This window comes from Glycine max, chromosome 14, assembly GCF_000004515.6.
Source record: "Glycine max cultivar Williams 82 chromosome 14, Glycine_max_v4.0, whole genome shotgun sequence".
NCBI lineage: Eukaryota > Viridiplantae > Streptophyta > Magnoliopsida > Fabales > Fabaceae > Glycine > Glycine max.
The window spans coordinates 44518323-44531464 of NC_038250.2; the positions used below are offsets into that span (position 1 = coordinate 44518323).

At 28.2% G+C, this 13142-nt stretch overlaps 2 protein-coding genes across 2 annotated transcripts; one reads left to right on the forward strand and one right to left on the reverse strand.

The window, feature by feature from the left end:
• The first annotated feature begins 578 nt into the window (after nt 1-578).
• Nucleotides 579-3040, forward strand: SGF14K (14-3-3 protein SGF14k). The gene is made up of 4 exons (NM_001354043.1): nt 579-1235; nt 1951-2073; nt 2404-2520; nt 2632-3040. The coding sequence occupies exons 1-4, from the start codon at nt 750-752 to the stop codon at nt 2689-2691; spliced, it is 786 nt and encodes a 261-aa protein (NP_001340972.1). The 5' UTR covers nt 579-749; the 3' UTR covers nt 2692-3040.
• Nucleotides 3041-9306: 6266 nt separating this feature from the next.
• Nucleotides 9307-9924, reverse strand: LOC102660139 (VQ motif-containing protein 9). The gene has a single exon (XM_006596823.4). It carries the CDS (start codon nt 9922-9924, stop codon nt 9307-9309), a length of 618 nt encoding a protein of 205 aa, XP_006596886.2.
• Nucleotides 9925-13142: the final 3218 nt, after the last annotated feature.

Consider the following 13142-nt stretch of genomic DNA (forward strand, 5'->3'; position numbering starts at 1 on the left):
TTTGAGATAGTCACCATGATTTTAAATGGTATCCAAACATGCTAGTAGTTGGTCTATCTTACCTTGTAAAATAACGATCATTTGAGTCTTTAACTCCCCATTAATCGTTATTATGGGTATTTGTATCCATACTTTCTGATTGCTAAGTTATTCTCTATTATTAGTGTGGGTTGATAGTTATAGACGATTGGGAGATGCATGAGTATGAAGATGGTTGAAGTCTTAATAGGTCGACATCTAACGAGTGAGATACAACTTTCAATCAAATATAATCAATCGATATTTTTTATATATTTATATTGATTGATAAATCTATTCTTTAAATTTTAAAATACATGTGAATTTATTTTCTCTTAATTTTTTTTAAATATAATAAATTATCTTATAATAGTAATTAAATCTACGTAATATATAGATGTTGAAAACTAAATTTAATGCTCATATTCTAATAAAGTACAATTATAAAGTCTAAAAACACATTTTAAAGAGAAAAAAAAGAAGCTATTTTTGTCCTGATCCAAAGGTGGGGATTGCGCGCGTCAAAAAATAAAAATAACCCCCCTCGAAAACGCAATCATGGGTGGCAGAAACAGAAGCACATCACCACGAACCAATCCCAACCTTTCAGTTCCCCCACAAATAAAATAGTTACCACAACCCACTATTAGTTGCTTGCTGCGAGCGAATCCCTCTCTCTATCTCTCACACACACTTTCTCTCTCTCTCTCTCTCACCCAGATCTTGTAGCAATGGCGAGCGCTCCCACTCCACGCGAAGAGTTCGTGTACATGGCGAAGCTGGCGGAGCAGGCCGAGCGCTACGAGGAGATGGTGGAGTTCATGGAGAAGGTCTCCGCCTCCGCCGAGAGCGAGGAGCTGACCGTGGAGGAGCGTAACCTCCTCTCCGTCGCCTACAAGAACGTGATCGGCGCTCGCCGCGCCTCCTGGCGCATCATCTCCTCAATCGAGCAGAAGGAGGAGAGCCGCGGCAACGAGGACCACGTCGCCGTCATCCGCGACTACCGCTCCAAGATCGAGGCCGAGCTCTCCAACATCTGCGACGGAATCCTCAAACTCCTCGACACGCGCCTCGTCCCCTCCGCCGCCTCCGGCGACTCCAAGGTCTTCTACCTCAAGATGAAGGGAGACTACCACAGGTACCTCGCCGAGTTCAAGACCGGCGCTGACCGCAAGGAGGCCGCCGAGAGCACGCTCTCCGCCTACAAAGCCGCTCAGGTTTACTTTTTCTTTTTTCTTTCGATTTTATGATTTTTTATTTTTATTTTTTTGAGATGTAGATCTGTTTGCCATTTGACTGATTTTGTGTATATTGTTCGCACGCGCGGGAGGGAATCTCACGCGCGCGCGATTTGGTGGATTTTAGGCGAGAATAGTGGAATCTTTACGGTAACGGTGATTTTTTTTAAAGCGAAGGAAGTTGATTTTTGAAATTACTTGTTTAAAATTGAAAATATTGAACTATCGAATTGTTTTCGCGTGCGTGTTTGATCTATGGTTCAATACATGTGATTCTGCAAACTTTAGGTTAGAAATAGTGGAATCTTTACGATAACAGTATTTTTGAAGCGAAGTTAAAATTTTGAAATTACTTGTTTAAAATTGAAAATATTAGATTGTTGAGTCGTTTTTGTGTGCGTGTTTGATCTATGGTTTAAACATGTGATTCTGCGTTGCAAAATTTAGGTTGGAAATAGCGGCTTTTTGAACCGAAGGAAGTTGAAATTTTGAAATTGCTTGTTTAAAATTGAAAATATGAAATTATTGAATCGTTTTTGCGTGTGTTTGATCTGCGGTTACTTCCATTTTGTGGTTTGAAATTGATCTGTGAATTTTCTTTTTTTTGAATGATTTGCTTTGATTTTGAAGTTTGGATTCCGCTTTTTTTTTGTTCTGATTTTTTTTTTGTTTGACGGTGTTGCGTGCACTGCAGGACATTGCTAATACCGAGTTGCCTCCAACTCACCCTATCAGGCTGGGTCTTGCTCTGAACTTCTCCGTGTTTTACTATGAGATTCTTAACTCTCCTGATCGGGCTTGCAGCCTTGCAAAACAGGTTAGTGTTTAGAGAAACTGATATTTTATTTTACTTTCAATAATCTCCAGTTTGATTACTTACAATTTTTTCTGTGGTAAAAACATGATTATGGTAGGATGTAGTGAAATGTTCGAAGTTTGTGTTGTCCATGAATTGGAAAAATATTCATTTCATTGTAAAAACTGTATACTATAATTTTAGTTATGTTGAAGTAACGTTGTTTTGTTGTGGTGACTAAATAGGGGATTGTTTAATGATAAATGATTGTTACTTGATAAATTTGGTTCGCTTGTTCTAAATTGGTATTTAATCGTGTGAACATTTCTGTTAATTTTGATATTTTCACAGGCTTTTGATGAGGCTATTGCTGAATTGGATACATTGGGAGAGGAGTCATACAAGGATAGCACTTTGATCATGCAACTGCTACGTGATAACCTCACCCTCTGGACCTCTGACATGCAGGTATGGCTCTTCAGATGTTCACCATATCTTTTGCATCTTATTCCTTTATTGTCTTTTACTCCTTAGTGAATCTATTTATTGATTACGGTTGTTATTTTGTTGTGGTTTCAGGACGATGGTGCAGATGAAATTAAAGAAGCCGCACCCAAAGGTGACGGGGAACAAAATTAAACATACCATACTCTCTGCTTATTAGTCATTGAACTTCCCTTCTGTAATGTTTTCAAAGGGAGAAGGTGTTGAATGCTAATCTCAATGTTACTGAGATTTTGGGCATTCGTGTTCTTCGTTATGAATTGTGGATGTACTGGGCTATTTTAGTTTGTCCTTCCATTTATACGCGTTTCTGAACTGCCTATTTTCTTAATGACACTGAAATTTCCATTATGATGCTGTTTAGAATATTACCAAGATGTTGTTCTCTTTAGCAAACTTCGTATTGCTCATTATTTTAGGATGCGAAGGTGTGACACCTTTCATTTGTTTTTATTCTAAAGCCTCGGAATCATAACTCTGATCGATTTTAACGTGTTTTTTGTTGTGAGGGTTTTCAACTTCACTATGTTTAGGTAGGGTTTTGTTGTTCTTGATCGCTATTTTAGTGCAATGCACATGGGGTCATGGAGAAGTGTTTGATATAAAAAGTATGATTTCTAATTTTCAAATGTTTCTCTTCGTTTGATAATTTAAGTGGCCGGAATGGAAGTAGTGAGGAAACGTTAACTACAGTGACTTTGGAGTTTGCATAGATGACTCACGATGCTGTCAAGGCTTTCGGTGGAACCAAGGCGGAGCGTGAAAGAACAAGGCACAATAAGCATGCGTAGTATCAGAATAGGCACAGAATTAATCATGGGTAATAAAAATAATCGCTCCCTTAACAAGCCTAATAACAAGGCACAATAAGCAAAGAATATAAAAAGCACCTTGATTATAATCCTTGAATATAAAAAGCACCTTGAATATAAAAAGCAAAGCTGGTCAATATGAACAACTTGACATGTGAAAAGTGTTAGGTTGCACGAATCAATGATGCTCCTGGTTCCATACACCTTTTGACTATAATCCTTACCAATGCCAACGTCAGAAATCGGCATGTCCCTTAAAACAGTGAACAATTACGAGATAAAATAAAATAAAAATAATGAGATGTTATATTGATACAATAAACATATATAGATAAGATAAAAATAAGGAACAAAATATAAGACGAAAAATATGATAAAGAAATAAAATAGAAAAAAAAAGTGTAATAGCTCAATTATAATTTGATTCCTCGGCAGATACGTCCGCATTCCGCACAACTTAGATTGGAGCATGAAACAATTACATTACAAGCAAGTTGCAAGAAAAACCAAAAGAAGTAGAATTGGCATCACACTGAACACAAAGTCATATGTTCGGTTAGTTTAAAAAATTACCTTGGAAGCTGAAGAACTATTTAATAACTAAAAGTTGAAAATTAGTAACTGCAGATTATTGAATTAAATTACTATAAGTGTTGAATAAATTATTTGTCAAATACTTGATAAATGTAAAATGAAATAAATATACATGTTTAAATGATATTTTCATATAATTTTAATCATATTTTATTATTAAAAATATATTTTGAGATATTTATAATTTTAGTTGTTATTTAATTTTAAACTCTAGTAATTTTTATTTATTGATCAATTATTTTATTACATTTTTTTTACTTTCAATCATCTTAATTTCTTGTGTATTCTATTATTCATTTTTTTCATGTTGTGTCTTCTATTAAGACCCCCTTAGTGAAATTTTGGATTCAAGTTTTGTGAAAGAAAAATAATATTTAATTAAGTATATTGATAAATAACTTTTTTCTTAAATACTATTGATTATTATAGATACTAAATAATAGTATATAATTAACTTCAAAAATATTATTAAGTATTATGTTTATTAAATTAAATAAATAAATATAAGTTAGCATATAAAGTAGATAATATAAATATAAAGTATATTATAAATATAATTTATTAAGGTAGATGTCCCATCATTATTATTTTATCTTATTTAATTATCAAAAAATTCATTAGGAATAATATTCCTTTGTTGTTGAATAGGTTATCTACTAACATGGTGTGACATGGATAATTTTATCCTTTAAATATATATATATATGATCATAAATTTAATCCTTGTGCGCAAAAAAAAATATCTACTTGAAAATGTTAATGCCTTGAATAGTTCTGAGTACCTTGAGATTAATTATTGACTTTGATGGAAGGATACCTTGATTCATTAAAAAAAAAAAAATAGGTTGTCAAAAGGATAGGTTTTGACGATTCACTTGTATATATATATATATATATATATATATATATATATATATATATATATATATATATATATATATATATATATCATTTAGACCCTAATTATTGGTCAAATCAAGCGGTGCACCAAAAACATAAGCTATTCGATCCATTTACCTGACTAAATTATTATTATTATTTGTTTTTTGTTTTTTTTTATTGTTATATGAATCAACGTGTATATCATTTCGTGATTTTTATTCATTCGTTTTTAAATGGTTCTTAAAGTAAAGTTAGTTAATGTTGTTGAGTCATAAGTGTAATGAATCCTTATTAAAGTTTGCAACAATAGCAGCAAATTAAATATTTAAGTATTTAGTGGTGTATAACTTGTTCCTTCAAGAGAACTGTACCAAGGGTTTGAAGGTACCCTCAATAAAATGTAATCATATTTGCGGAACAGCTTAAATAAACATTTTGTATTCTACTTATCGATAGAGAAACCATTAGTGGGGATCAAATTAGAAGGGTTTTTTTTTCTTTTTGTTTTACTCAGCAGGGATCAAATTAGAAGGTAATCCATAAGATACTAGAAACGTTTATACCATGAACAACACTTTGTCCATTGACACTTTCTATATTGTTTACCGAGTTTGACTGACTATATAGGTTTAGTTACCGTGGTATTTTTTATCATGGTAATTTGATCAGAACTAATTTCTTTAGAAGTTTATCATTCTTCGTCATCTTTAAAATCTTTTTTATTGCCTAATTGCCTGAAAGAGTGTTTTGGCATTATACACTTAACATGGTCATACCCAATCTGTCAGTTTTGCTTACGTTGAAATAATTTTAAAATGAAGAAGATAAATTATTTTACTCTGGTTTCTAAGTTTGAATAAAGTTTGTTCTTTTTTCTTGCAAAAGTGTTAATCATTGTGATATTCAAGCAACGAGTTTGATCAAATTCATGATTTAATCCAATCAAATTTTGGGTGGAATGGGTATTTTTTTATTATAAAAAATTGTGAAATCCAATTAATTCACTACCAAGTTGGTTTGAGTTTAATTAATAAGTCATGATATTAAATTTGTTTATTGTTTTTAAAAATTTAATATTTTAGAAGTTAAAATTTTATTAAAATGCACCTAAACTTAACACAAAATTAATATCATACAACATGATGCATCCTATACCCTAATGTATAAGCTAATATAAAAGAAATAAAACAAAAAAAATACATAAATAATAATAATATTATAATAATCTATACTAATAATAAAAAAAATATTCTCATTTGGTGTCTATTTTTACCCTTAAATCAATTCATAAACTTTAAATTTTTTCTTCTAATCTACTATAACTTCTCACTACTTCTATATTATTAGTTTTTTATACTGTTAATTTTTTTTTACTATATTTAAATTTTGTTTTATGTTTTTATTTATTATTTACAAAATTTAGAGAGGCCTTCCCATAATAATAATAATAACAATAATAATTTAATATTAAATAAAAAAATGAACAAATCCGAACTGAGTCAACAAGCTCATAAACTCAATTCAATAATCAAGAAGTTTAAATGATTTGATTTAGATTTGATCGAAATACATTAAATAAAAAATAAAATGAGTATTCACTTTCCTTTTAAACCACAAACATTAAGTCATATAATTCAGATATATATATATATACACTAGAGTGTTATGATCCGTGTCATGTACAGGTAAATATTTTTATAAAATATATATTTTAAATTTTTCTAGTAAGAGTTATTTATAATTTCAATTTGTTTATTTTAACCATTTAGTTATTAGTTATTATTTTCTATTATTAATGGTTGTTATATATATATAAAATAGAATTTTAAAAAAATACAATGTCAGAAATAATAATTAATTATATGTTTAGTAGGTTAGTGATTTATATAATTGTTGAAAAACAATATTACAAATAATTTAAACTTAGAGTTGTAGACTATAATAAAAAAATCAAAATAAAATATTTATAAAATTACATGTTATATATTTTTAAATTAAAACTTAAATTTATGTGGCGTGTGTTACTCTTAACATATATGTTGATTTCTAAAAAAATGATATAAAACATTTTAAAACTATAACATATAAGAATTTTTTAAAATTTTGAATTAAGAATTATAAACTACAATTAATATTATTGTTTTAGATATCAATAATGTATCATAAATATAATGTTTTTAAGTTATTAATTATTATTGTATAATAAAAATATGGAAATATTAAAAATAAGAATTATATTTATGTTCACTCAATAATTTTTTTTATATTTTATATTAATTTGAATATGTTGTAATTTTGAATAAAAATATATTAGTGTTATTAATTAATCCTAATTAAAATATATATTACTCATAATTAATTTAAATTAAATATTTTAAAAATAAATGATTGAGTATTTCATGTTGAATATTTTTATTTTATGTTTAAAATATTTTTTTACTTATTGAATTGCATTGAGTTAAGGATACTCATGTAGTCTTTGACTCAAGAATAAAAAATATATAATGATGTTGTATCATACTTGATAGAATTATGTATTTGATTTCTTATGCAAATAAAAGATATTCCTATTTGTTTCTAAATTTTAAAATCTTCTATTGACATCAATTTTTTTACTTGATTTACATATAAACATATGTAATTATTGATATGTATAGTTACTCCAGATTGAATTATCTTTGAACATACATTCATTTGTCATTTTTTGTTTCATTGACCACATCTTATTTTTTTTAATTTGTTTGAATTAAAAATAAAAATATTAGATATTAATAATTTTCATGATTACCTATAGTGATTGTGAAATTATGTTAAATTAGAAGATACTATAAAAATTAATTTTTATTTTTGAATGTCATAACTATCTTAAAACTATTTTGTATGTAAATAATTGTGCATAAATTATTATGTGTGCAAATAAGTGTAAGACTAACACATAAACAAAAAATAGTGGATGGCACCAAACAAGGTTATTATTCATAAATGACAAAAATATTTATTCAATTTCATATTTATTATTGACAATTAAAGCATCTGTTATTACTTGTATAATAATAATAATAATAATAATAATAATAATAATAATAATAATAATAATAAATATATGCAGTAAAAAGGTATAATATGTATAATTATCAAATAATTTATAGTCATTTTTATTATTATAATAATATAAACAATAGATTGCAATCAATTATTATAATTACATTACAATTATCATATAATTTAAATGAATTCTCTTTTTAAAAAAATCAAATGAATTTATTGCTTAGAATTCTTGACAACGACACATGTAAACATTCCTATGGAAAAGCATTTTCGTATGTATGTATTATTATCATATAAAAGATTTACTAATTTATACTCACTTAAATTTAAGGGGTTGGTACATTTAAGGGGTTGGTACATTAGTGCAAAGCCTCCACGTAGGGAATGAGAGAATAATTTATGTTTGATTCACATGGTATAAAATTTTTTAGATCAACAATACACATTACGAGTGAGATTAATCTTTGATTTAATGAGTTGAAAGATACCTAAAATTTCTGATTTAGGATAAAAAAATAAAATTTACACTCACTTATTTTTTAAATTTCTTAAAATATATTCGAGAAATAACTTATTAACTTATTCAAACTATAGAATAAGTGGATGATGGGTCCCCCCTAAAAATAATAATTAGTGAGAATACCTTAAAAAAACATAAATTTAAGGTTAAGAATACTTATATCAACATTGAGTAAATTACAATATCTTCTTTTATAAAACTTACACATGTCTTTCCTGAGATTTAAGAAAATTATACATTTTTTTTTATTTTTAAAATCTACACAAACTCCTTAAATATTGTCTAAACATTTGATACTAATGTAAGCTGACAACTTTGATTAAAAAAAGCTAAAAATATATTTTTCATCCTCATAAATATAAAAATGTTTAGAATCCTAAACTTTTTTTTATCTATTTTTATACTTGTAAAATTTAAATATGTTACTTTTTTCCCCAAGTTAGATTTAAGTAAATCTCAATCTATATGTATATTATTATAAAAAGTGATATGTTTTTTTAACTTTTTTAGTCTTTTTTAATTAAAACTGTTAATGCGCATGAGTTGTTATTGTGTCAATTACTTAGATGACATTTAGAAAGTTTGTGTAGGTTTTAAAAAATAAGGTAAAAACATGTATAATTTCTTTAAATATTAAGAAACATAATTTTCTTAAAACTTCAAGAAAAAAAATAATTTTTAAAAGAAAAAGAAACATATATAATTAGCAAAGTCATGAGTCATTTACTCTAATATCATCCGTCGTGGATTTTACACCATTTCTAAAAAGCCAACACTTTTACGTCCAACTATTCTTACTTTAGAAATATAATCAAATCAAATTACAAATTATATTAAACTACATATAACATCATGACTCACGCAACGTACAAAACATACCCCAACAAAACAAGTTCAAAGATCTCTCCATCCAGGGCTCGAAACCGGCACAGTCGGTGAAAGGGGCACCAACGAATTGATGCATCCAAAAGTGACCGGTGAAAATGGTATCTGAAACTCCGACTCCGAAGAAGACGCCACCGAGTTCCGCTGAAAGCTGCGCATGTACGCTGAGACGGGAGACTCCGCGTGGACGGTGGGAAACGGCGGCAGAGGCGACGGAGGCGCGACGACTACGTTTCCGGAGTTCGGCGGCGGAGGGCGGTTGCTAAAAACTTGCGGCAGCGGTGGCGGGCGCAAACGGTGGAGGCGAGAGGTTGAAACCGGTTTGGGCTGCGGGGAATGACCGGGTGAGCCGGTCAGCTTTTGGACCATGTCCCTGAAATCGTCCTTGCTGATGTTGTACACTTGTGGCTGAGACTCGGCGGGGAGAGCGTGTTGCTTGTTGAAGGTGTTGTTGTGAGTGAGGCTTTGAGAAGAAGAGACAACAAACGTGGGTTTCTTAATGTTGTTGGGTTTGGAGATGTTATGTGAAAACTTGTTTAGTTGTTTCAGATAGTGGTCTCTGTTAGTCGTAGTGGTCGGAAAAGATGATGATGGGTCTAAAGGAGATTGATAGTGTTTGTGATCCATTACTCTTCTTTCTGATCTCTCACTCTAGCTGGGTTAGTAGAGACTAGAGAGACTTGGCAAGAAAAAAGGGGTTAAATGATAACCTCCTTTACCAGCTATGCATTCACTACTAGACCCGAAATCTTTTTAATAGATAATATTATCACTCATTAAACCTTGTCAGAGAGACTTGAAGAGTAATGTGTATATATATGGGTATAGAACTAACAAAGTTAATTCAGTCGAGAACAAATAAATTTCTATCTCATAAGTAAGTTATTATGATTTACTTTTTGTAAGTGTTTATTGAATAATATTAGTAAGTACTCAAAATCTAAGTCGCTTATAGCTATTAATTTAAAAAAAAAATATGTATAAAGGAGGAGACGTGGGGGGAAGATTAATTTTTTTGGGGGCTTAAAAGATGAGGTCAAGTTATTCATCAAAGTGTTTGTTGCCAGTCACTATAAGAATAATTAATGAGTAAAAGAGTGAGTGATGAAATTAATAGATGGGGAGAAAAGAAAAAGGAGACATATATGGCCGTTTGTTTTTCTTTTTAATGGATGTATAATGTAGATGAGGGGTCGACCTCATAAGAGGGTCGGTTAATAAATCAAACTTTGACTGTACGTTATACAACAAATTTGAATATAAAAAGTGTTGTATATATATATATATATATATATATATATATATATATATATATATGTATACTTCTAATAAATTTCATTTAATTTCAATATTTAGAACAACAATTATAATTATATATCCATCCAGCCGGCCATGAAGTAATTTTAGCTTAATTTGTGGCATCAATAATCGAGTGATGTAATTGTATTTTGGAATATCTAGATATGTACTACATCATTTATCACTTGTTTTATTTTCTCTTTTTTTTTTCTCCTTCCCTTCTTTCTACCTACATAGTACTAACAGCTCTATTTAGTTTAAAAGTATATAATTTTAGCATCAGCACGCATCATCATCATAATACAAAAAGGAATTTTACTATGTAAAAAAAAATGAAGGAAGAGAGGAGGTACGTTACAGAAAGTGATATTTTAAAAAAATATTTTGACAGATTTTCTTTCGAACTACAACCCAATTGCTTGAAAGAATCAACTTTCATTAGGTAAAATTTAACTGGTATATATATATTTATATATATATATATATATATTCATGCAAGCCTCTTAAATACGACAAATTATTGGTGCATGGTTAGAGACCACTATATATATGTTTATAGTTTTAACTAATATTCATGGGACATATAATCAACATGCAGAGATTAATTAAAGCAACAATAATCTTGGATCATATATGTAATAATTTTTCAATACGAGGGAAGTGTGTTTGATTTCTTAAAATAGCTAGTGTTTTTGCAGAGTCTGTGGAGAAAGTATTTAGACAGCATTTTTCTTTTCTTTTCTTGCATTATGTCATTCAAAAGTAGAAAAAGAAAACACCAAAAGTTCTGATCAGAAAAAGAAACTAAGAAATAGCTAATATTCTTCACGTCATAAAAACTTTTATTAAAAAGGACGGAACTGGTCTGTTTCTATCTCCCATGATCTAAGAGAAGCACACTAATGTGCATATTTACTTGCAAAGGATGGAGCTTCTTTTATATATATGGACAACTTTGTTCCCAACTCCCCATTGATTTGTCCTGAGTTAAATCTTCAATTGCTTACTGATAGAATTGGAATTCAATTGCTCCTTGGTTCTTACCTTTTAGTGATTAAAAGGAACGTAATGGAGGTCTCAATTCTAACGTGCAGGAATATCCTAAGCCCTAGCTAACTGTTAATCTTATCTGATAAAATCTTTGAAGAGTTAGTCAACCTTTTCTTTTTCATTGTGTATATTTTTACGTGCATTTTTCGGGTCTGTAATAGGTTCCCTGTTCTTGATTTGTATATTTATTTATTTATTTTATATACATTAAATAATATTAATTATTAGTTTGTTAAGAATTCTAACCCAAAACTTATTTCTTTCTCTCTTTTCTCTTTATTAACAAACCAATTTTATCTCTCTTATTTTTTTATTTGACACCTTTAGAAACAAAATTATTAATTTTAAAAGATAAAACACACCAATAATTATCAAACACATAAAAAAATTAAAATTAAAACTAAAATTTTGAAACATTTTTTCTTGATGAAGTTATGATAGTTTCCAAAAGAGTTAAAATTAGGTTTAAACATATTTTGGTCTTCGTAAGTTAATATTTTTTTTTAATTTTAGTTCTTGTAAATTGATTTTTTTCTAATTTTAATTTCGGTAAGATATTTTCTTCATTTTAGTTAATGTAAATTTATATTTTTTAATTTTGTTATTGTAAGATTATAATTTTTTGTCATTTATAATTCTCATAAGTTTATATGTTTAGAAAGATCAAAGTTAAAAAAATACAAATTTATAAGAACTAAAAATGAATAAAATATTTTACAAAGATTAAAATTAAAAAGACATAATTTTACAAGAATTAAAATTAAAAAAAATAAACTTATAAGAATTAAAAATAAAAAAATGTTAACTTAAAAAAATAAAAAGCATATTTAAACCTAAAAATTATTATCTTGGGGTATTAATATCTATGCAAGGAGGATGAGTTAACGTTTTTTAACAAATATTTATATGTATATTTGTAAATCAATTTTTTCTCACATGCTTAAGTGCATGTTTGGTTTAGTATTTCCAACCAAGGATTTACGTTCAATTTGAAGCAAGTATTGTATTGATTGATTTTATATTTTTATATGAATTTAACGTAAAAATTAGGAAAATATGCGCTTTCAAAAAACTTAAATCTAAACACTCAATAAAAAACAATATTATTTACTAACTATGTCCTATACTTTTAAAACTTACCATATTCCATAATAAATAAATAAATAACTTATTATATATATATATATATATATATGAATTTATATCTTTTAATGATTCAAAATTTAAATTATAATTAATTATTAAGTACGAAATAAATCATATAAAAAATATTCAATTTGTGTGTACTGCCTGCAATAAAGATTTATTATTGTTTTCGAAAAAAAATAACTTTATACAATGTCATGGTAAAAAAAACTTTATATATATATAGTTTTTTTTACATTACAATGGTAGCATGATTGTTAACTGTTAAAATTAACCATTATAAACATATTTGACCTTCTGAATTACGTGAAGGGAGTTAAAATCCATTTTTATAACTTGGAGCCAGTGAT